Source organism: Melopsittacus undulatus, chromosome 20 (assembly GCF_012275295.1).
Source record: "Melopsittacus undulatus isolate bMelUnd1 chromosome 20, bMelUnd1.mat.Z, whole genome shotgun sequence".
NCBI classification, from domain to species: domain Eukaryota; kingdom Metazoa; phylum Chordata; class Aves; order Psittaciformes; family Psittaculidae; genus Melopsittacus; species Melopsittacus undulatus.
This window is the reverse complement of record NC_047546.1, coordinates 413,478-437,632: the sequence shown is the minus strand read 5'-3', so window position 1 is coordinate 437,632 and position 24,155 is coordinate 413,478. Positions and strand designations below refer to the sequence as shown.

Sequence of the window (24,155 nt, the reverse complement as noted above, 5' to 3'; positions counted from 1 at the left end):
GGGGGGGGGGGAAGCCGCGCCGTCTCCATGGTAACGGGCGGAAGGGGCGGAGCGCGGCGGACCGGAAATGACGCTGTGCGCGGCGCGGGGGCGGTGGAGCCGCAGCCTCAGCCGGGCCGCAGCCATGTCCGCGGGCGGTGCAGCGCAGCGAGATACCGGAGCCGCTGCCGGGTGAGGCCGCGTCTCGGTCCCCATAACGGCACCGGGCACCGGAGCTCGGCCCGGAGCCCCCGCGGGGCAGCGGCCGCCGCTGAGGCCTCTCTGTGTTGCAGGCGCCGCAGTAAATGGGACCAGCCCGGCCCGGCCCCTGCCTTCCTCCTGCCCGGCACGGCCCCGCTGCCCGGACGGCCCTTTACCGGCGGCGGCGATGGCGGCTCCGCCGTGGGGGGGTCCGAGAGCTCCGCAGCCCCCTCGGGAGCGCTGGATGCGGCCGCGGCCGTGGCCGCCAAGATCAACGCGATGCTGATGGCCAAGGGGAAGCTGAAGCCGGCGCCTAACGCGGCGGACAAGGTGGGTGCCCGGAGCGGAGCGGGGGGAACCGGAGGGCTTCAGGTGTGCAGGGGCCCGCAGTGAGGTGGGGAAGGCGGAGAGCAGAGGCCCGGCCTGGGCTGGGCTGAAGGGAGCTTAGAGCTCCTCCTGCTCCAACCCCAGGGCATCTTCCACTGGAGCAGCTGCTCCAAGCCCCCGGGTCCAACCTGGCCTTGAGCACTGCCAGGGATGGGGCAGTGCTCAGCACCCTCAGAGGGAAGAGCCTAATATTGAACCTAAACCTCCCCTGTTTCAGTGTGAACCCATCACTCCCTGTCCTATCGCTCCAGTCCCTGATGAAGGTCCCTCTCCAGCATCCTTGTGGCCCCTTTCAAACACTGGAAGCTGCTCTGAGGTCTCCGTGCAGCTTCTGCCATCTCTGTGTCTCTGGCTCTTTCTTTCAGAGCACTTAGATACTGACACAGAATGTGATGCCTTTGGTTTAAACCAGGAAATGGGGGGGGGGGGTGTAGTCATGGTATGGACGAGTTCAGGTCTTGAACAGCTCTGTGGCTAAGAGGAGTTGAAATCTGAATCCCAGGTGTTCTTAGGCTCAGCTTTCTGCCCGAGCTGCCAGCTCAAGTGTGAGATGCCCTGGGGTCAGTTTGAGCAACTTTGCTGCTTGCTTCTACAGCTGTTTTCTCTATTTATAGAGCAGAAGCAGCAATTCCTTCTGGTACTCCAATGTGCTGAAGGTAAAACGGGTGTTTTGATTAAGCTCGAGGTTGTGAGAGGTAAATGATGAAGTAGGGGATGTGATGTGCTTTCTGTTAATGTGTGTAAAGGTTCCACAGCTGAAAAGGGTTGTCCCCTCTAGAGTACCAGGCCCAGGTGGTTGCATGGTTTTTCCTCTGCTTTCTCTCCATGTCTGCTCTTTTGCAATGGTTCTCTTTGAAGCTGCAGGCGCTGGGAAAAGGTCCAGCTACAAATAAAAGCAAAGATGACCTTGTGGTGGCAGAGGTGGAAATCAATGACGTGCCCCTCACGTGCAGGAACCTGCTGACCAGAGGACAGACTCAGGATGAGGTACGGGCAGGATCTACGGCTGCTTTGTGGGGCTTGGCAGCACGCTTGGGCCTCTTTGGAAGGCCTAAAGAGCTGCAGTCAAGTACAGTCCGTGGTGGTTTCCTAGTTACCAAGCTCAGGGTTTTCTGAAGGTGTTTAGTGGTTTATTCTCTACAATATCATATAATGAGCTCAGGTAGCACAGTTGGTATCTTTTCATGGGCCCCATCCCATTCCTCACCACTTTATTAATGTGTCTGTGCCCTATAGAAGCCAACAAAGCTTAAACCCTTTGGGGTTTTGCTGTGCTTGCTTTCTTGGTGCTAAACTTGTCCCTGGGCTTTGCAATCATTTGTAGATAAGTCGCCTGAGTGGAGCGGCTGTATCGACCCGAGGGAGGTTCATGACAGCGGAAGAGAAAGCCAAAGTGGGACCAGGGTTTGTATCTCTCTTGGGGGGCTCAGGGGTGGGGCTTTTGGGTTGGTTTTCAAGGGCAGCATCACCCTTGGGGGGCAGCCAATGGAGTATTGACTGTTTGGAATAAGTTTGCCATTAGCGGAGTGCTAAGTGCATGGCTGGTCCCCCACCTGCCTAATACTGAGAGATGAAAACAGTGTAGAAAGGCTTTCTGCCTGTCCCATCAGTGTATGTGTTAGATTGGCTCCGTTCTTGGGTGTTCTTTGGGAGTTTAGTGGAATATTTGACTATTTCCTTTCCAGAGATCGTCCTTTGTATCTTCACGTCCAGGGTCAGACACGGGAACTGGTTGACCGTAAGTGCAGAATGAATCCTGTTCTTCCATCATGACTTGTGCTAAAGGAGGGGGGATTAAAGGCCTTTGTTATGAGCAGCGTGGATTTGTACTGTGAATATCTTGGTGTTGGTAACATGCTTGTTGCATCCTTTGTGAGCTAATCTGGACTGCTAATACTAGATTGGGGTGCTCTGGACAGTTGACAAGGGCCGAAAGAACTGAATTCCTTGTTTTGTCAACTAGGAGCTGTTAACAGAATTAAAGAGATCATTACTAATGGAGTAGTGAAAGCAGCTACGGGTTCTAGTCCGACCTTCAACGGAGCTACAGTTACTGTCTACCACCAGCCAGCCCCTATTACTCAGTTGTCTCCAGCCGTTGGCCAGAAACCTCCATTCCAGTCAGGGGTGAGTAATGCATTGCTGTGGATTTCCTTGGCTGTCACTGGTGACAAGATTTACCTGTCACAACGTGTACTTTGTGTGTCCTGGAGGACTGATGGAGCTGAGTCTGAAGAGTGAGGCTCAGGGGTCAGCAGCCTCCTAAAAGAAAAGGGATGGAGAGAGCAGTCCTGCTTACAGAAAAGCAAGGGGCTGACTGTGCCATCTGACACTCACCTGTCACAGGCACAAGACTTCTAGCCTCATACTTAGAGTGAAATAATAAGCTTTTACTGTTCCATTGACAGATGCATTATGTTCAGGACAAGTTATTTGTTGGATTGGAACATGCTGTACCTACATTTAATGTAAAGGAGAAGGTGGAAGGGCCTGGTTGCTCCTATTTGCAGCACATTCAGATTGAAACAGGTGCCAAAGTCTTTCTTCGTGGCAAAGGCTCAGGTTGCATAGAGCCAGCGTCGGGCAGAGAAGCTTTTGAACCCATGTACATTTACATCAGGTATGAGGGGTGTTTGGAAACAAACAGGAACAATGAAAGAAGGAGCTGCAGAAGCCCTGGTGCTTATGAACTATTCCTTTGTGTGTGTTTGCAGTCACCCAAAGCCAGAAGGTTTGGCAGCTGCTAAAAAGCTGTGTGAGAATCTATTGCAAACCGTGAGTAGCTCTTAGAACCGGGAGGTTTCAGAGCCTGTCCCAGCCCCAGTGTGTGCCTGGCTATTGCTGCTTGGTGTGCTCCCAGCAAAACTGCCCATGTCTCCTGGCTTCCTAAGGGTGTTTTCCCTTCCCAGCACTGCTGAGCCTTTCTGTTAGCATTGCTAATGGAGTGTGGGCTGCAAAGCCTCTTTTGAAGAATAGGTGGAAGCTTTTAGCTTCATTTGCCACTCTATTTCCTGTGCAGGATTACCCTGTGTGTTACAGGAGTCTGTCCCAGAGCCAGCAGGAAGAGTGGGGTCTTGTTCTCAGTGTGTGTGTGTGTGTGAATCATTGCTGTCTCTCTGCATGCTGTGTGCTGGAAGCAAAGCCCCCTTACAGCTGTGTGGTCAAATGCCTTTTGCCTGTGAAAGGTTAATACACTACATGATGGCTCTTGTCTAATCTCTGCCAATCCCTTGCAGGTTCATGCTGAGTACTCCCGGTTTGTGAATCAGATAACCACTGCAGTACCCCTAGCAGGTAAAAACCTCAGCAATCCCAGAGCATTTGGGGTGGCATTCTGCAGAGCTGTGCTTGCAGTTAGTGTTGTGGAAGTTTTGAACATGCAGCCCTTCATTTCTGGCAGTGAAATGGTGTTTTTTGGTGGCAAACTGAAGATGTGGTTTTCCCTCTAGGCTTCACACAGCCCGCTGCTATCAACAGCGTACCTTCCCAGCCCTCCTATTACCCTTCCAATGGCTATCAGTCTGGTTATCCTGTTGTTCCTCCTCCTCAACAACCAGTTCAGCCACCCTATGGGGTCCCAGGCATAGTACCACCGGCAGTACCTTTGGCACCTGGAGTCTTGACAACGCTACCTACAGGAGTTCCGCCTGTGCCAACACAGTATCCCATATCTCAAGTACAGCCTCCAGCCAGCACTGGCCAGGTACTGCCACAGTTCATCTTTGGCCCTGTAGCTATCAGTTTATTGAGTTGTTTCTTTGCTAACAAGAAAAGAGTTGGTGGTTCCAGATGGAGAATTCTTGAGGGCTGTTGGATTTGTTCACGCTTTGCTGCTGTCTGAGCAATGACATTGTTGGGTGGCTGCTTCAGCCTCTATTTCATCACCTGTGAACAGAAAGGATATTTGCAGGGGGTGCTCACTCCCATAGGGAAAGTGTTACCAGAGGCTTTGATGCAGCTCTGTGTGCGTACAGTGAGTTGGAGCTGCAGGCAGTGATTAGCTTCTAGAAATGAAATACTTGTTTCTTCTTCAAGTTGGGAATTTCCTTCTAGTTTCTCTTCAGCTGTGCTCCTGTGTCTGAAAGCTACATGGGAGGTGTGTTTCCTGTGCCTGGTATTAAAGTTTCTTGTCTTTTGTTTCATCTTCTGCACGCCAGAGCCCACTGAGCGCTCCTTTCCTTCCTGCTGCCCCAGTTAAAACCACCCTGCCGACTGGTTCACAGCCACAAGTCCAACCCCATCCCCAGGGTCAAAAGAGACGCTTCACTGAGGAGCTGCCGGATGAGAGAGAGTCAGGACTGCTGGGATACCAGGTGGAATAAAATCACCCATTTTACTTCATTCACCAAACCAGAACTTGCCTGGAGAGGGATGATTTAGCACAGTTGATGTGGGAAGAGTCGTGCAAGGCCTTTGGCAGATGGCTGCAGTTGTTGCACAGCCTCAAGACCACGCTTTGGTCTCTTTGGGTGGATGCACCACTGTTAAACTGTGACTTGCTGGTGCATTGGCACCTTGTTTTCTTACCTCGGTCTTTCCTCAAGGCTACTGGTGCATCCAGGTCAAAGATGTGCCCATAGTGTGTTTCTGTTTAGCTTAAAGAGAGATTCTTTGGGGTTTGGGGGGGTCTTTTGCAGGCTTGTTCGAGGGGTGGGAGGGAACCGTGGTAGTAACTCCCAGGTTTTCCCCGTTTACCTTCCTTGCAGGTTGCACTTGAGAGGATTTCAAGCAGCCTGAGTTAGAAATAGTTCTTTTTGTTTTAAAGAACAAAGCAGTTGATTTTAATTAAAGTAATTTCGAGTCCTTCAGGCTTGTATGTGAGAAAAGGGAGCTCCTGCAAATGCTCCTGAGATGATACAGCCCTGCTCACAGGCAGAAACCCTTGCCAAAACCTCTGCCATGGGGCAGTGAGCACCTGCCTCTCTGTTGGCCCTACTGTGGCCATCTCCAGCAGAGCTGGCTGTGGCATGAGGTCTGGATAGTGCTCAGAATTAGCTGACTGAGAAGGGACTCAGTTATCTATGAGCTGAGGTGGAGTAGGTGAGGAGGTGCCTTCCCTCGTGCTTCTCAGGCATGTTCCTTACTGCATTACCCTCAGTATCTTTAGGAGAAAGCCTCTTGTTTAACAGTGGTGATTAGTGGTTTCTTCTGCTAGTTGGCAATATGCTCTGGAAAGTTGGCTTTCCTATCATTATCATTAAGGAGCTGGAGCTTATGTTGTAGTGGTAGATTTGCTAATGCCGTGTGTTTTTCTGCTCATAGCATGGACCCATTCATATGACTAATTTAGGTACAGGCTTCTCCAGTCAGAGTGAACTCGATGGAGCCGGGTCGAAGGCAGCAAGTTCCTCAGGAAAGGAGAGAGAGAGGGACAGGTGAGTGAGGGCAGGATGACATCCAGGCCTCTCCTGATCCTGATGGAAAGCCAAGGGGATCCGTGGTTCATGTTCTTTGCTGTGAAACAGCACCAGAGTGTGGTTGGGGTTGGAAGGGGAAGGGACATCTGTTCGATGATGCTCCACACAGCTCGGTGTCATTGGTCCCCCTGTCTGGCATTGATGAAGAGATTAAATAGTATTGGTCCCAGTATGGACCCTTGAGGGATACCACTTGTTTACTGGTTTCCACTTGGATGCTGAGCTGTTGACTGTAATTCTTTGGATGTGGCCATCCAGCCAATTCCTTACTCATTTAATAGCTCATCCATCAAATCCTCTCTGGTTTAGAGCTAAGAATGGGGTGATCATAGTGAAGTCTATGTAGGTGACATCAGTTGCTCTTCCCTTGTCCACTGATGCGGTGGAAGACCACTAGATTAGTCAGGCAGTTAAAAGTTAAGGATCTGGCTTCTGAACTTGTTTGCTGTTACCTTTGACTCTGCTTGTTTAAACCAGAAGAACTAAGGGCCTGCATTGCTTTAAACAGGCAGTTGATGCCTCCACCAGCTTTTCCTGTCACTGGGATGAAATCGGACTCTGAAGACAGAAATGGTGCGGGGTCTTTAGCAGGCAACCATGGTGAGTGCAGTGAATGAGAGACACTTGTAAGTCAAGTTTGCTTTCCCATATGGGCTTCCGCTGGTCTTAATGTGAGTTTAAAGCAGTGGGGGTTCTTTTTGGCTCTTCTTTAGCCTGTCTAGATGAAAAGCAGCTCATGCTGCACTGCTCTAAACCCACTGTGATTAAAGACAGGATGCTTCTCTTAGAGCCTCAATAAATACCTGTGTGGATGAGGAGAGTGTAATGGACTGAAGGACAGGTATTTTTGACCCAGAGGCACACGATCTCATAGGCTTGTTTTGTAACACGGATGTCCTGTGGCTTTACCTTGTGAACAACTCTCTCTAGAGGCACTGGCGGTGGGAGTTGTGGCTCAGGTGTGTATGCACAGACATGACTTGTGTCTGCAAAGGACCCAAGTGCTCTCCGAGCTCATCCTCTCCTAGGGCTGTGTTTGCAGCCCTAGGCATCTTGGGGTAGTTTGGTGCCTGGCAGCTCTGCAGGTGCCTCACGTTAGGCCTCTTTAACCGCAGTTTCTCTGCAGTATTGCTCCCTGAGGTTGTCCTTCTGTTAGCTTGCTCTTGAGCTAAGGTCCTTTTCTTGACGTGTTGATCTCTGTAACGGTGACGTTGCCATCGCTGATGCCCAGTTGCTAACTTGCCCTTTCTTGTGTGTTTCTTTCTTCTTTCTCTGTTCTCTTACATGGTTCTGATGGATCACATGTGCTGTTGCTGCTGGTGTTCGTGTGGCCTTCGACCTTGGATGACCATTGGCCTTGTGACCTCAAAATGGTGTCCAACTAACGATTTACAATTAACGTCTTTTTTTATTAACTCGTTTTGGGGCATTTTATCTCTTTTTGGTTTGCTTTTTCCCTTCTCGGGGGCTGGGGGGGGGTGTGTTTTGTTTTCCCCTCCTAGATCATCAAGCAAAGAAGATGAAAACTGCAGAAAAGGGCTTTGGATTAGTGGCATATGCTGGAGATTCATCAGACGAAGAGGAGGAACACGGGGGCCATAAAACCGCAAGTACCTTTTCACAGGGATGGAGCTTGGGGTACCAGTACCCGTCCTCACAACAGCGAGCTAAACAACAGATGCCCTTTTGGATGGCACCATAAGAGCTGCAGAGAAGAGTTTTCATTCATCTGGGTTTTTCTTCCCCCCCCTTTAGCAATAATGCATGTACATTACAGCCTGAACTTTGCAAATACCCCTTGTTTTTACAGTTGCAGAAGCTAACAGGTTCAGTGTTCCCCTTTTGAAAGGGATGCATCGTTTTTGAACTCCTTATTTCTGCAGTGAATCTGTCCAATAAAACCCCACCATGAACTGCAGTAGTGGTGACAGGGCTAGGCTCTTGTGCAGTGAGGGAAGCGCTGTGAAGAGAAGAGAGGGAAGGCTCCATTGTTCCAGGATCACTTAAAAAAGGGCCAGAGTCAGTCCTGCTGCCTGCACCCTCAGCCTGGTGCTTGTGTTGTGTGTGGTGCTCAGCCTGTGTTTGCAGCTTGGTTTGAGCTGATGGTGACCACAGCTTCAGTGGTGGGACTTTGAGCCAGGGAAGGTACAAATGGCTGTGATGAAGCTGAGGAGTGAGGTTCTCCAACCTCTTCCTTTGTGTTTTACTCTTCGAGTGTCTCCTGTAACTCAGCACTGGGGTTTTCTGTTACTGCTCCACACCTCCTCCTTCCAGCTGGATGCAGGGCAGGGGCACCAGTGGGTTCCTCTCCATCTCCCCTCCCTCCGGGCTCGCCCAGGACTCCTGCTCAGGGCTTGGCCCCATCTCTTCCTTCATCCTCCACCCCTTGTGGCTCACTGTGGGCACCAGCCGGGACCGTGCCTGCCTTGACCCTGGGCTCAGGCTCTTGGCCTGGGGATGGACATGAACTGGACCGGGCGCTTCCCTGGTGGTGCAGAACTCTTGGATGGGGAAGGGCCGCGGAGAGGCGATGCTCGGCGTTGGCAACGGGACAAACGGCGTTGGCAACGGGACAAACGGCGTTGCACGTGACAAACGGCATTGGCAACGGGACAAACGTGTTGGGAACGGGACAAACGTGTTGGGAACGGGACAAACGGCGTTGAATGGGACAAGCAGCATTGGGAACGGGACAAACGGCATTGGGAACGGGACAAACGGCATTGGGAACGGGACAAACGTGTTGGGAACGGGACAAGCAGCATTGGGAACGGGACAAACGGCATTGGGAACGGGACAAACGGGTGCTGTCGCTGCCTTCCCTGCGCTGTAACCACCCGGAACCTCCGTTCGTGCCCATTAAAGGTGCCAAGAGCCCTGCTCTGGGTGCGGGTCCGTCCGTCGGGAGCGCGCAGAGGGAGCGGCGCCGCCACCGCGCGTGCGCTGACCCCTCCGGGCCGCCGTCCAGCGCCGCCCCTCGGCGCGGCCCGGGCGGGCGCTGCTGGCGGCGGAGGAGCCGCCGCCATTTTGGTGCCGCCGCCTCAGGCCTGAGGAGAACGAGACCGGACCGGGGGGGGGGGGCAGCGGCCGCCGCCGGTCACGATCGGTCCCGGTGCTGCAGCCGCCGCTGAGGGATGGAGGCCGGAGCGCGGCCGGGCGGCGGCGCCGCGCAGGGGCAGTCCCGGGAGTACAAACTGGTGATGCTGGGAGCCGGCGGTGTGGGCAAGAGCGGTGCGTGAGGCCTCGGGGTGTCCGGGTGCTCTGGGGGGGACGGGACGGGACGGGGGCTCCGGGGGCTCGCAGCGAGCCGGGGTTGGGGCAGGAGCGGGCGGCTGAGGCTGCGGGTGCTGCCCGGCCCGTGTCATTGTGCCTCTGGCTTCTGTTCCCAGCCATGACCATGCAGTTCATCAGCCACCGCTTCCCGGAGGACCACGACCCCACGATCGGTGAGGAGAGGCTCTGCTCTTGGGGGGGTCCATGGGGCGGGAGCACTCGGTGGGCAGTTGGGCTCAGCTAAGGACCGATGCCCGTTGGGTTCCTCACAGTCTGAAGAGCTCTGGCACAGGCACAGCCGGAGGTTGAGCCTCTCGCTGCCCGTGTGTTCAGCCCGTTCGCTGTCCGGTGTGTGTGTGCTGGCAGGGAACGGCTGGAAACCTGCCTGGGAGTCCCATCCCCATGGTGAGGGATTGGCTTCTAAGGGAGCAGCATGGGGGGGAGCAGCTCTTCCTTGAATTCCGGTTGTTCTGGCTTTGGGAGAAGGGCCCTGCTCTTCCTCTGTGCTTTGAAGTGAGGCAGAGCTGGGGAGGGGGGTCCAGAACAGCAGCACCGGTGCTGGGAGCATCTTAAATCGTGTCTTTTGGTGTTCAATGGGGCTCAGAGTGGTCGAGGGGGGTTCCCGGCTTGGGTGCTTCTGGTGTGGTTCTCTTGGAGGCCTGAGAGCCCCTGGGTGCTGCACTTGTGGCCAACCTCGTTCTTCCCCTTGTGCTGTGGATTCACAGAGGATGCTTACAAAATACGGATCCGCATTGATGATGAGCCTGCCAATCTGGATATCCTGGACACAGCAGGACAGGTATGGCAATAATAGGACCTTTAGGAGGATGGTACAGGTCTGCAATGGTCAGGCACAGAGACAGCAACCCTGTAAGTGTCCCTGTCTTTGCTTCTTGAGCTTTCCTAAGCCTTGTGTTGCTCACAGCATCAGTATCACACTGTGTGGATTTAGGCACCTCAGGAGGGTGCTCTGCTTCCAGGCAGCGCTTTCTCTGTTGCACTGTCCTGCTCATGATCAACGAGCAATAGGTGCTGGTGAGAAATGATGTGTTGGTGTGATCTCTAGTGAGGAAACTCAGTGTTAATCCCAACATGTACTGCCTTGTCCTGCAGTAATGGGACATTAGGATGCTGCAGGTTGAAAGTATCATAGAATGGGTTGGGTTGAAGGGACCACATCCAGCCCCAGCCACAGGCAGGGACCCCTTCCCCTGGAGCAGGGTGCTCCCAGCCCCTGTTTCCAACCTGGCTTTGAACACAGGGATGGGGCAGCCCCAGCTTCCCTGTGCCAGCGCCTGCCCCTGGCTGAGCCCTGCTTCCTGGAGCTGCTGCCCCTGTGGTGTCCATGGTGAGCAGCTCAGCAATGGAGCAGCTGTTACAGCCTCATCTCTTTGCAGGCAGAGTTCACGGCCATGAGGGACCAGTACATGAGGGCCGGGGAGGGCTTCATCATCTGCTACTCCATCACGGACCGGCGCAGCTTCCACGAGGTGCGCGAGTTCAAGCAGCTCATCTACCGCGTGCGCCGCACGGATGACACCCCCGTGGTGCTGGTGGGGAACAAATCCGACCTCACGCAGCTGCGGCAGGTAAAGGGCATGGCCCCGGCTGCAGGCTCCTCCTGGTGGGAACCACATGGGTACAAAGGGTTCTGTTTGAAGCCATCAGCCCCTGTCCTGTCACCAGCATCCATCCGTGAGGAAGGTCCCTCACCAGCATCCTTGTACCCTTCAGGCAGTGGCAGCTGCTCTGCCTTGCTTGCCAAAGTGGCTTTGTTGTTTCATGAATGTGCTGAGGGTTCCTTGCAGGTGGTTGTGTTACTGCAGAAGTGAGGAGTGAAAGAAAACCAGGTTTTCTGTGAAGGATGTAGGAATCAGTGGCAAGGAGCATTTCTGGGGCTGGGAAGCTGCAAGCACAGCTCCAGGGCAGGCAGAACAAGAGAAAGAAACTTGGTACCAGCATCAGTGTGGTAGCAGGGCCAGGGCAGGGATTGTGGTGAGGCTGCACCTCGAGTCCTGTGCTCAGCTCTGGGCCCCTCACTGCAAGAGAGACCTTGAGGGGCTGGAGCGGGGCCATAGGAGGGCAATGGGGCTGGTGCAGGGCCTGGAGCACAAGTGATGGGGAAGGGCTGAGGGAGCTGGGGGGTTCAGATGGGGAAGAGAAGGCTCAGGGGGGACCTGATGGCTCCATACAGGAGGATGGAGCAAGAGGGGCTGGGCTCTGCTCCCAAGGGATGGGACAAGAGGAACCGGCCTCAAGCTGCACCAGGGCAGGTTTAGATGGAGCTGAGGACCAATTCCTGCCCCACTGGACCAGGCTGCCCAGGGCAGGGCTGCAGGCACCGGCCTGGAGGTGTTCACACCCCCTCAGTGCCATGGGGCAGGGGTGGCCTTGGCAGCTGGGGCTGGATGAGCTGAGAGCTCTTTCCCAACCCAGTTGATTCCATGCTGCTGGTTTTGCCATTGCAGGTCTCCAAAGAAGAAGGCTCCTCTTTAGCTCGGGAGTTCAACTGCCCCTTCTTTGAGACGTCGGCTGCGTTCCGTTACTACATCGACGACGTGTTCCATGCCCTGGTGCGGGAGATCCGCAGGAAGGAGAAGGAAGCAGTGATGGCCATGGAGAAGAAATCCAAACCCAAAAGCAGCGTGTGGAAAAGGCTCAAGTCGCCCTTCCGAAGGAAGAAGGATTCAGTCACTTGAACACAGAATTCCTCTGCCCATAGAACAAAACCTGGGAACAGCCGTTTGTAACCAAAGCAGTTTAGTGACGACGTTTTGGTGGTGTCTTAAACCTGACTGGACTTCTGAGAGGGAAGACCTGACTTTTACCAGTCCTTGCTTAGAATGATGCCCCCTTCATTTTGGATATTCCACTTCAGAGCAGTAACAGTTGTCCCGTTGTTTGTTGTCGGGTTTGCACTGGATCCAGCCATTGTTGCCTGTAGGCTGCTTACAGATGCTGCAGGTTTGTGGCCCTGCACTTTGGAACGTGTTGGTCGTGGCCAGCAGCCCTGGCTGCTGTGGGTACCACTGACAGGAGCTGTGCTGGAGCTCTGCTCTTCTCGTGTCACAGATTTCCTGCCAGCACCAGTGGGGAAGTGATGAGTTCACAGCAGAGGTGGAGGTGGGATCCAAACCGAGCCACAAGCAGCAAATCCTGGTTCCTATGGCAGCTGTAACTTGGCAACAGGCATGGAGATGGAGCAGTTTCCTACTGTCCCCAGCACTTACTGGGTGCCCCAGCATGTGCTGTGTCACGAGGCTGCAGGAACCACAGCTTTGGGGTCTCTGACTTGCTTGTTGAAAGCCATAGCAGTGAGGGGGGGCTGCTTATTTATTTCCACTTTGCTTTATGTTCCTGTCCTAAAGGACCCAGGAGCTTTGGGAAGGAGAAGCCTCTAACAGCAATTCCAGATTATTTCCTGGGATAACTCCTTTGTAGACAAAAATGGCTGATCCAGAGGAATCTGGGCCTAGAATTAACACCCCTAACGCTGGTAAGATGCTTCCAGTGCAGTCTTAAAAGTGGAATTGCTGCTGCAGTGGAAGGAAGGGATCAGCTGAGTGCAATGACAGTCCCTAAAGGGTCACATCCTGACCGTGCAGGTGGCACAGGGACAGGTTTTCTTATGCTCAGTAAAGAACGGTGCTGCTGGCACCCTCTGTACATAGACTTTGGAGCTGACTGACACCCACATCATCTGCAGAGTTAAATCCAGCAGAGCCCCAATGTCTGGTGTTGGGTTTAATGACAGCATCAACCATAGGTGGGTAACTCAGCCGTGGCTGAACCAGGTTTCCTGGAGCACAAAGTGCCTGGAATCTTTCTGTTGCAGAGGGAAAGAGCTCTGTAGGCTGAGTGCAGGAGAGCTCCCATTCCCTGCTCCTCTGTGCCAGTCGCTGTTAATCTTGTTCCGAAGCCAACTCCAACGTCGGTCTGAGTGTGCTGCCTGCGAGGGTGCAGTCAAAACTGAAACCTCCTGTGTAACAGGATTAGTGCAAGGAACAAGGAGAGCAAATGCATGAACTTGAGCTGCTTTTCTGGCTGAAGTCCTTATTGCCTGAGGTGTGACTGGGAATTCTGGGCCTGTTCTCGGCGTGGGATTGCAACCCAAGACCAGATGCAGGCAGGAAGACGTTTGGAGGAGGCTGCATGGTTCTGAGCTGAACAGTTCCATTGGTTCTCATTTCTCTGCTCCAGTGGCCTCACTGCTCCCAGTCCCACGTTTGGAAGGGCTGGGGATAATTCCCAGTGGGGAGAGCTTGGGCTTTAAGCCCTGTTGTGTACTTGAGTGCATCCTCAGTGGTCGCTGCTGTAGGATTGAGATCCCTCCCCTGGAGGGGTTAAAGGCTCTTTGTAACAGCCCTGGCTTCTGGGAGGAGGCAACAGCAAAGTGGCTGCTTCTGCCATGGGAGAGGCAGAGCAGGGCCTGGTGCTGCTGCCAAGTTCTCCCTCTGCTCTCCTCGATAACAGAGTGTGGCTCAGCCCCTGCAGTCAGGATCAGGCCCTGCACCTCCAGGGAAGCCGTGAGCAGGCCTGGAAGCTCTTGGGGCCTGTTTCCACCGTGCAGGAGCGGAGCTCTGTGCCTTCTGGGATGCCTTCAATGCAATGGGAGTGTTTGTGGATGCTGGCGTGAGGCTGCTGCGCTGGGGTTTGCTGCAGTGGGACTCAAAAGGGGTTTATTTTTGTTTGACACCTCTGAATTTGTACATGGAATTCCTGGTTTATTTGACACAATATAGCAATTGGAATACCCAGAATTCCTGGTTTGTTTGATACAATATAGCAGCTGGAATACACGGAATTCCTGGTTTATTTGACAGAGTGTAGCAGTTGGAAGACAAACACTTGCAGCTGATGTTTCCTCTGGGGGGCTCAGCGGAATGGGATGGAGCTGCTCAGCCTCAGAGCTCTGCTGAGGGAAAAGCTCACGTTGTGCTTGGGAATTCTGCTGGGAAGTTCATGTCTGGCTCCAAGCAGAAGGAATTGGTGCAGCCAAGGGACCAAGGGAAGGCTCAGGGGGGGCCTTGTGGCTCCCTACAGGAAGATGGAGCCGGGAGGGGGCTGCTGTTCCCATCAATCCCATGGCCCTGGCAACGCAGCTGCTTGAGGGAATGGGGTGAGGCTCAGGAGGAGGAGACCCCCAGTTGTGTTGGGAAGGGGGGAAGCGAGTGGGAGCGGAGTCCCCATGCTCTGCCCAAACCCACTCCTCTCCGGGCTCAGCAGCACCTTTCCCTTTGCCTTTTCCTCATGGAAATTCTTCCGTTGCTGTTGCAGCCGCAGGGAGGAACCTGAGGAGGGATTTCCATCCCTGTCCAGACCAGTCCTTGAGGGGGCTTTGACTGGGCTCTGAGCACCGTGGGCATCACCACAGGGGCACGGGGCTTGTGCTCTTGCTGTGTGCTCAGCATCCCGGCAGTGCCATGCCTGGGGCTGTACCACATCCCTGCTCCTGAGGCATCGATCCGGAACCTCGGCCTCCTCCTCGCTGCTTCCTGAAGCTCAGACCTGAGGCTCCTTTTGAGCCACCCAAACAGACACCGACCCCCCCCCCCCCCCCATCCACTGGGGTTGCTGGGAAACGGCTCCGGGCTCTGCAGGATCCGGCATTACCAAAGCTGTGGCTTTGTGCCCGGCGCTGTTCTGTGCCGGGAGCTGCAGGGAACAAGGGACAGGAGCCAGATCCCTGCTCGGGAGAGGCTGGAGCCTCCTGCCCAGTGCCCGGAGCATCCCCAGTGCCAGGGTCCAAGGATGCCTCTCAATTCCCACTCATCCCACTGAGCTAAAGAATATCCATTCCTGCCAAATCACAGCAAATGGGAATGCTGTGAGGGTCATGGAGAGGGTTTGGATGTGCCAGTGCTTCAGTATCACCGTGAGGCTTCCTTTGCTGGGATTGGGTCCTGATCCTTTCGCTCCTGGGAGCTGTAGTTTGTGTGTGCTTGGCCTGGGAACTGTCAGAGCAGAAACTCCCATCTGTGGAGCCAGTGCTTCAATTGATAGAACCACGGAATGGGTTAGGATGAAGGGACCTTAAAGCTCCTCCAGTCCCAACCCCTGCCACTGGAGCAGCTTGCTCCAGGCCCCTGTGTCCAACCCGGCCTTGAGCCCTTCCAGCTCTCAGCCCATCTGTGGGGCTTACATCAGTCACGGCCCAGGCAGCAGCTAAAGCGATTCCAGCTTTATTTGCATGCTCCATGTGTGATAACAAATCCAAGAGACAAGCTTGTGTTACAGCATGGATGAGCCCACAGCATGGATGAGCCCACAGCATGGAGCAGCTCATGGCATGGAGCAGCTCACACATGGATGAGCTCAATGCCATGAGCTTCTCCATGCTGCTCCATGCCTCACTCACGGAGCACCCCACTCATGATGCACCTCACTCATGGAGCACCTCACTCATGGAGCACCTCACTCATGATGCACCTCACTCATGGAGCACCTCACTCATCATGCACCTCACTCATGGAGCACCTCACTCATTGAGCACCTCACTCATGGAGCACCTCACTCATTGAGCACCTCACTCATGGAGCACCTCACTCATTGAGCACCTCACTCATGGAGCACCTCACTCATTGAGCACCTCACTCATTGAGCACCTCACTCATGATGCACCTCACTCATGGAGCACCTCACTCATGGAGCACCTCACTCATGGAGCACCTCACTCATGGAGCACCTCACTCATGATGCACCTCACTCATGGAGCACCTCACTCATGGAGCACCTCACTCATGATGCACCTCACTCATGATGCACCTCACTCATGGAGCACCTCACTCATGGAGCACCTCACTCATGGAGCACCTCACTCATGGAGCACCTCACTCATGGAGCACCTCACTCATGGAGCACCTCACTCATGATGCACCTCACTCATGGAGCACCTCACTCATGGAGCACCTCACTCATGGAGCACCTCACTCATGATGCACCTCACTCATGGAGCACCTCACTCATGGAGCACCTCACTCATGGAGCACCTCACTCATGGAGCACCTCACTCATGATGCACCTCACTCATGATGTACCTCACTCATGGAGCACCTCACTCATGGAGCACCTCACTCATGATGCACCTCACTCATGGAGCACCTCACTCATGGAGCACCTCACTCATGATGCACCTCACTCATGATGCACCTCACTCATGGAGCACCTCACTCATGGAGCACCTCACTCATGGAGCACCTCACTCATGGAGCACCTCACTCATGATGCACCTCACTCATGATGTACCTCACTCATGGAGCACCTCACTCATGGAGCACCTCACTCATGATGCACCCCACTCATGATGCACCCCACTCATGATGCACCTCACTCATGGAGCACCTCACTCATGGAGCACCTCACTCATGGAGCACCTCACTCATGGAGTACCTCACTCATGGAGCACCTCACTCATGGAGCACCTCACTCATGATGCACCTCACTCATTGAGCACCTCACTCATGGAGCACCTCACTCATGGAGCACCTCACTCATGATGCACCTCACTCATGATGCACCTCACTCATGGAGCACCTCACTCATGATGCACCTCACTCATGGAGCACCTCACTCATGATGCACCTCACTCATGGAGCACCTCACTCATGGAGCACCTCACTCATGATGCACCTCATGGAGCACCTCACTCATTGAGCACCTCACTCATTGAGCACTTCCACAGGTGCCCAGATAGGGTTTGGGTTTTTTTCCTTTTATTTTTCTTTTTTTATCACACAAAGTTGTCATTTTCCCAGTTAATTTGCCACGAGGAGACACGAGAAGGTGAAGACCAACCACAGCGGGGGCTGTACAGTGAGTTCCTGTCATTCCTGTCTACTGAGGCTGTACAAATATAGACATCTGCACATCTTCACTTTCCCAGTGCTCCCAAGGGCTGGGGCTGCTCCTGCCTGCCCGGGAGCCTGCACCTCTGTACCCTGAGCTTGTCGCCTTGCCCCAGCTCCAGCTTCTCCTTCACAACCCCAGGAATCCGGAGGAGATCCATGTGGCCGAGGGGAAGGGAAGGGGGGAGCATCCTGCCTGGTGCTGGAGCCTCCTCATCCCCATGGGCAAAGCCCTGACAGTCGCTAACCTGCGGCAATGCTATCGCTTAGTGCAAGAGCCAGGACTGAGCTCGAGCTGCAGCTCTGAGCCCCTCCAGGAGCCAGAGCAGCACTAAGGACACAACCTGCACCCTGGGGCAGGAATCCCTGTGTAGGAGCCAATGCAGCAGGAATGAAGCCCCTCTGCCTATGCAGAGGCAGCTGCAGGCCTGGAGCAGCGTCTGCTGCTGCAGAGGCTCTGCCTGGAAGCAAGTGCCAAGGAGAGATCCGGCTTTCCCAAAGGAAGGAAGGGATGCCAAGGGATTGCCAGCTCCCAGGGTGCTGCCTGTGCCCCAGGAGCCCCCCACTGCTGCCTGACGTGTGGCCCCAGCCAGGCCTGCTCCATTGCTCTGCCTTCAGCAGGAGGAAGGGGAAGGATCATGTCCCAACAGGGCTCTAAACTCCAGGAGTCAAGGCCTGTGAGCAGTGAAATGAGCTCCAAACGTCACCAGCAGGACCCATAATGGAAGCAACTGGAGGCCACCTGAAAGTGAGCTCCCATTGGAGCAGTTTCATTCCTCCAAGCAGGTCTGCACACCTCCAAGGGGATGGAAACCTCTGGGAAGCCTGAGGCGTTCCCCATTGACCAAGCACCATGGAAGAGGCTCTGCCCTGGGTTAGCTCCGCATCGTCTCTGATGCAAACTGCATGGAAGGAAGCTCTGTGACCCTTTCCCCCCCAGCCCCTGCTCCTCCCTCAGCTGCCCTACACCAGAACTGAGCTGTGGGCCCTTCAAAAGGAGCAGCAGGAGGTCCCTGAGCCATCGCTCATCACTTTGTGCTCCTGGGCTGGGGTGGAAAGGGCCTCAGATCACCCAAAGAGATGCCTTTGGTGGGCTGTGAATCGTCCCTGTTGGGAGCTCAGAGCCCCCACATGGAGTACGTGGCAGGGGTTCCAGGAGCTGACAAGGGGACTTTGTTCCCCAAGGAAAGGGCCATTTCCCTTCACGCAGTGCAGAATTCCAAACCAGCTTTACAGGGAACTGTGGTTGGTGCTCCCGAAGCAGCAAAGAACAGAACCGCAAGAACCAATGGGCAGGCAAACGAACAAGAAACTAGAGGTTAAACTCTGGGAGAAGCCTACTAAAGCCAGGCCAATCTCGGTGATACCAGCAAAGACAGTTCGGCACGAACACAACTTCCATAGTGACAGAGAATTAAGTGTATTAAAATCTGCAACTTGATAGTGGGATTTATACTAACGTCAGTTTGGATTAGGCATGCAATAGCGTGAGTACACTGGGATATATATCTGTGTTTCTGGGTTTCAGTGACTGCTCTTTCGATAGCTGAGTGCCCTGCGCGAAATCCCATCACGAGAGAACCCCCTCACCATCATCACCATCATCATCACCAGCTGCCGCCGCACCAAGGTTTAGTCCTACAGCTACAACAAGGGTTAAGGCTGCCCTACCAGCTCTAGTACTCGCTCAGGCTGTGCCACTTGGCAATGGGCTTCCTGGGGTTGTCACACACCTCGCGCCAGTGCTCGGCGCCGGGCACGGTGCCGCTGTGAGCACCCAGGATCAGCCTCCCAACCACCTCGTTCTTGGTGGTGCGGTCGAAGTCGATGACCAGGAACTCGATGCTGATGTCGGGCAGCAGATCCACGGGGATGTCATAGATGAAGGACTCGTTGAAGACGGGGTTCAAAGTGCACTTCTTCACGTGAGTCTTCTTCTTGGCGATGCGCTTCCGGCCGTAGTAAACGTTCACCTTCACGTAGGGATCTGCGGGGGGACGGAGGGAAGGGGACCAATAACACAGCCCCCGATGCTCCGGATGGAGCAGGGGGGGTTCAGCTCCATGGATTTGCCCTGGGGGGGTTCTCCTGCTGGAAGGGCTGGGGCAGTTTCAATAGGACATGGGGCTGGGGGGGAGCTCCCTGGTGAGCTCAGTGCTGGGCTCATCCCTAACAAGAGCCTTTTCTCCCATTTCAGGGACCGAAAGGAAGGAAGCTCAACCCGAAGCCTCCCCCTTCCCTCAGCTCTTTGCTTTGCTCTCTCTGCTCAGGCTTAAAACGAAGCCCCAGGCACACAGAGCTTTGTTTCTCCATGGAATGAATGGAGGCACAGAGCATCCATGATCAGCCCATGCATGGAGGCTCAGAGCATCCATGCTCTGCTCATGTATGGAGGCTCAGAGCATCCATGCTCTGCTCATGTATGGAGGCTCAGAGCATCCATGATCAGCCCATGCATGGAGGCTCAGAGCATCCATGATCAGCCCATGCATGGAGGCTCAGAGCATCCATGATCAGCCCATGCATGGAGGCTCAGAGCATCCATGATCAGCCCATGCATGGGGGCACAGAGCATCCATGATCAGCCCATGCATGGGGGCACAGAGCATCCATGATCACCCCATGCATGGAGGCTCAGAGCATCCATGCTCTGCTCATGTATGGAGGCTCAGAGCATCCATGACCAGCTCAAAAGCAGCATGGAGATCTGCTGGATCTGGAAACCAAGGAGCTGCAGGAAGGATGCCATTGCTGCTCTGGCAACAGGAAGGGTCTGGTCTTTGTGTAACCATCCCTTGCGGATGCTCACTGCTGGGGACCCATTCCCTTAGGAGCAGTGGGAGGAAAGGTGGAAACAAAGCAGGTGACAAGAGCCCAAAGGGGACTTGGGCCATGCTTTGCTCTCCTCATTTCGAGGGGGAGAAAATAGCTTCTACCTGAGAGGCCGGTGATGTCCATCTTTGGCAAGTGCCTGGCCTTCAGCACCACCACAGTCATCCTCTGAGCCACGGGCTGGTAGGACAAGGAGACCTGCAGCTCCCCTCTGCTGATGCACTTCTAGGGAAGGGAGAGAGAGAGGGGGTCTGAGGAGCAGGGTACCACTGACATCCCCTTCCCTGTGCTTGGTGCCCAAGGGAAGGAGCAGGCAATGGCACCAGCTCAGCCAGGGGCCTGCTGAGGGCTCGACCCTCGGTGCTGAGCCTGGTGCTGTTAACCTGGCCCAGCAGTGGGGGGGGATTCCCAAAGGCAGGAATTGGGGAAGCACCATGGGAACTGTCCCTCTAACTGCTCTGATCTCAACTGCTGCTGTGGGGAAAGGCTGGAGGTGCAACCTTCAGTGTTTGTGATCAGTCAGGGGGTTAAGCCAGTGCTTCCAGAGCAAGGAACAGAGGCTGCTGCTGCTCCTGTACAACTCCTGATGGAGAATAACCACATTCCTGGCCCTGGTGAGTGGAATTCAGTGCAGTTACTTCAAAGCAATTTGCACTCTCAGAAACCAGGGGCTGTTAAGCAGGGGATGCACCTTTGCTGGCTTGGCTCAGTGCAGTCATTTATGGGGGTTAGATGCAATTCTGGGTTCACATGTATCTCCATCTAATACCCATCATATGTATCTCTATCTAACACCCATCATATGTATCTCCATCTAATACCCATCACAGGTATCTCTAATACCCATCATATCTGTCTCTATCTAATACCCATCATACGTATCTCCATCTAATATCCTCATCATATATATCTCCATCTAATACCCATCATATGTATTTCCATGTAATGGCAATCACATGTATCTCCATCCAATATCCATCATAGGTATCTCCACCTAATACCTATCACATGTATCTCCATATAATACCCATCATATGTATCTCTATCTAACACCCATCACATGTATCTCCATCTAATAGCAGTCATCTTCATCTAATATCCATCATATGTATCTCTAATACCCATCATACACATCTCTATCCAATACCCATCATATGTATCCCCATCTAACACCCATCACATGCATCTCCATCTAACACCCATCACATGATCTGTGGAAAACAGGTTTCATGGCTAAGGATTTGCAGTGTTCCTGCTCATCAGACCCGGAGGCTCCTGGAACAAAGAACCAGGATGAGCTGCAAGGCAAAGACCCTGGACCCCACAGTGACTCACCTGGATGTTCCTCTTGAGGATCTCCCGGGTGAGCTGAACCTTCCCAGTGCTGGGATCCACACCTGCCAGCGGCACCATGACCTCTCCGATCACATCATCCCGGGAGAAGCGGTCGAAGCTGAGCACGAGGAAGTGGAGCACCAGGTCCTGGAGCTGGCTGTAGGGGATGCCATAGAAGGTGAAGGTCTCATCGAACACCGGCTCCAGCGTCTTGCGCAGCACCCGGGTCTTCACCCGGTGCCTTTTGTCGGGGAGGATCGTCATCTTGATGTAGGGGTCGGAGCTCTGCGTGTGCTCGTCCATCACCGGCAGCCCGTGAGCCTCCTGGATCGTCACCACCAGAGCTTTCTTGGGGAAGTTGTAGTCCACTGAGAACGTGAGCTCGCCCAACAGGACCTCATCCCCTGGAGATGATGGTGAGGACGTTTTGCTTCCTCCCGGCGTGAGGCTTTGATCCGGACTTAGCTCCTCTCCATAACTGACTTGGATGGGGAGCTGCTCGACGCGAGGGGCTGCGCTGGGCCCGTCGGCAGCGTTACCGGAGCCCATTAAACCGGATTCAGCAGCATCCACCAAGAGGTTTCCCCTTCCAGCCTCCTTGGGAGCACCGTTCTTGTCTCTCCGGATCCGGATGATTTTCTTCTTGTTGCTCAAGGTCTCTGGATAGATGCTGATGCCTTTCAACATGTGAATGAACTTGTACGGGGGGGTTTTGTGCTTCTTTTCTGCTTGCTGGTGACAGCATGTCCACACAAACACTGTTACTGAGACAGAGACCACGAGGACAGTAGCACCAATGAGGCCTGCCACCACTGGAGAGACATCTGCAGAGGAGACAAGGCAGTCAGGAACCAGCTTCTGCCCCACGGAGCCAAGCACATGGGGATGGAGACCTACCCAGTGCTCCTGGGCTGCTCTTCAGGCCATGATCTGGGCATCAAAGCCTTTAACTTAGACTTCCCCACATGGGAAACATGTCACATTCCTAAGGCCTGTGCTGGGCTTGGGAATGTCAGACAGGTGCTTGCCTGCTCAAATCTCGCCCATCAGCAGCATCTCCACAGGCCATGGTGCCCAACTGTGGCCTGCACTGGTTGATGGCTTTGTCCTAACCCTCAAGGAACCCCAGTCAAGAGCCACCAAGATGCAGAAGCTGGAGCAGGGACAGCAGAGGGAGGACAAGGAGAGGGTGAAAGCTCAGGGTTTGCTCAGTCTGACAAGGGAAGAGAAGGGAGAGCTCCTTTTGCTGCCTTCGGTTCCTTGGTGGGAGGTGATAGGGGAGGCAGAGCCAGGCTCTTCCCCTAACTCCTCATTGTGTCACTGCTTTAATACCCATGGAAGCGGTTGCTCTTTTGCTTTGGAAGTGAGCCCTATGGCTCCTTCCTCACACAGGTACAACCTGCAGCAGCTGGACTGCGAGGCTGCTAACGCCAAGCTCTGCTTTCCCTGTCTCCATTCTGAACCCTAACCAGGAGACGATGATGCTCCAGAGAGCTCCTGCACGTTCAGTTCCTCCCCACATCTCTGGTTAGGGAGGAGGTCAGAGCCGAACCTGAGCACCCAACAGGCTCAGGAATAAACTGGTTTCCAAGAGGAAACGTTTCCCCTCTGCACAAAGGGCAAAGGTGCTTTTGGCAAGAGAGGAACCTTCCAGTCTGTCCCTGCGAGGGTTTGCAATGGTTTGCAATGGGCATTGACTTCAGAGCCAAACGTGGCTCAGCCCCACTGCAGGAACAGCCTCAAGCAAGGGGAATCCGATTAACAGAACACTCCCCATAACGTTCCCTGTCTGAGTGAGGGGTTCCCTGCTCTTATCCTGGCTGGAAACTCCTCCTGAGCTCATCATTCCCCCCTTCATTAGCCTGGTCTCTGTAATTCCTTCCAGTTGAAAACTGCCCTGCATAGAGCTGCCTAAAACCGATTTTAGCTGCGGGTTTGCAGCTTTGCTCCGTGTCAATGGCACCGCAGCCTCCTTCCTCACCCCTTTGAATCCAAACCCTGCAGGAGAGGTCTCTGCTCCGACGTGATGCTGAACCCAGCTTTGGGGGGGGGACACACACGGAATCACACTGCAATTAACGGGAAAGAATGGAAAACGGGCAGGGAATTCTATCCTAATGGTGGCCGCTGGCTCCATGATGCCAGCACGTGGCTCCGGATGCCAGCGGCTGTCAGAGGGAAGGGAGCCCCCTCCACAGATGCTCCTGCATGGACATGTTCCTGCTGGGAAGTTCTTCCGACGCCAGCGCCGATGGAGCCGCTGCTCTTCCCCGCGGGGCCCTATGGAAGGGCAGCGGCAGCGCCTGGAACCTTCGGGCCTGGAACACGCACCCGAGCCCCGGCCGCGCCATCTCCGCCATTCACCGCCTGCGCCCCCGGCCGCCGCCCCGGCCCCTCCCGCCGCAGCCCCCCCCCCCCCCTCCCGGCCCCGCCTCGCCGCCGGTGCCGCAGCCGCCCCGGCCCCCGGGGAGCTGCGAACAAAGGGTCCGGCTCTGCCATCGCCTCCTGCGGCGGAGGCTCCGTTACCGACCGCGGGGCCGAGCGCTGGCACCGCCCCGGCGGCGGAGGCCGGAGCGGGGCCTGTGGGGGGTGCGCGCACCGAGCGCGGCCGCAATGGGGGCAGGGTCCCGGCGGCACTCACCGAAGCCCGGACGGACGCTGGTGATCTCCGCCATGGCCCAGCCGGGGCCGGGATCCGGGATGCGGAGCCCGGTGCGGAGCCGCCCCCGCCCGCAGGATGCTCGTACCCGGGATGCAGGAGCTGCCGACTGGTCCTGCCGCGGCGCAGGCCCCGCCCCCCGCGCAGGCCCCGCCCCCCGCGCCCAGGCCCCGCCCCCCCCGCGCCCGCCCGGCGGTGACTCGGCAAGAGCCGGGGCTGTGGCCGCGC

At 55.0% G+C, this 24,155-nt stretch overlaps 3 protein-coding genes and 1 non-coding gene across 5 annotated transcripts; 3 read left to right on the top strand and 1 right to left on the bottom strand.

Moving 5' to 3' along the window:
* Positions 1-72: 72 nt before the first annotated feature.
* Positions 73-7,902, top strand: KHDC4 (KH domain containing 4, pre-mRNA splicing factor). The gene is made up of 14 exons (XM_034071079.1): positions 73-171; positions 273-510; positions 1,426-1,554; positions 1,892-1,971; positions 2,253-2,305; positions 2,531-2,694; positions 2,976-3,187; positions 3,282-3,342; positions 3,804-3,861; positions 4,017-4,270; positions 4,725-4,880; positions 5,830-5,942; positions 6,493-6,584; positions 7,487-7,902. The coding sequence occupies exons 1-14, from the start codon at positions 125-127 to the stop codon at positions 7,684-7,686; spliced, it is 1,857 nt and encodes a 618-aa protein (XP_033926970.1). The 5' UTR covers positions 73-124; the 3' UTR covers positions 7,687-7,902.
* On the top strand, positions 2,774-2,902 carry LOC115945850 (small Cajal body-specific RNA 4). The gene has a single exon (XR_004080061.1). It is a non-coding gene; the product is annotated as a small Cajal body-specific RNA 4 (non-coding RNA).
* Positions 7,903-8,737: 835 nt separating the features above from the next.
* On the top strand, positions 8,738-14,017 carry RIT1 (Ras like without CAAX 1). 2 transcript variants are annotated; one of them, XM_034071081.1, is made up of 5 exons: positions 8,738-8,849; positions 9,374-9,430; positions 9,983-10,056; positions 10,655-10,846; positions 11,726-14,017. In XM_034071081.1, exons 2-5 carry the CDS (start codon positions 9,376-9,378, stop codon positions 11,954-11,956), a joined length of 552 nt encoding a protein of 183 aa, XP_033926972.1. In that variant the 5' UTR covers positions 8,738-8,849; positions 9,374-9,375; the 3' UTR covers positions 11,957-14,017. The 2 variants fall into 2 exon arrangements, with proteins under 2 accessions (XP_033926972.1, XP_033926971.1); XM_034071080.1 differs by lacking the exon at positions 8,738-8,849 and adding an exon at positions 8,983-9,215.
* Positions 14,018-16,947: 2,930 nt separating this feature from the next.
* On the bottom strand, positions 16,948-24,056 carry SYT11 (synaptotagmin 11). Its single transcript, XM_034071242.1, has 4 exons — positions 23,910-24,056; positions 21,269-22,092; positions 20,035-20,158; positions 16,948-19,088 (listed from the first exon to the last, which is right to left on the bottom strand). The coding sequence occupies exons 1-4, from the start codon at positions 23,941-23,943 to the stop codon at positions 18,778-18,780; spliced, it is 1,293 nt and encodes a 430-aa protein (XP_033927133.1). The 5' UTR covers positions 23,944-24,056; the 3' UTR covers positions 16,948-18,777.
* Between the last annotated feature and the right edge of the window lie 99 nt (positions 24,057-24,155).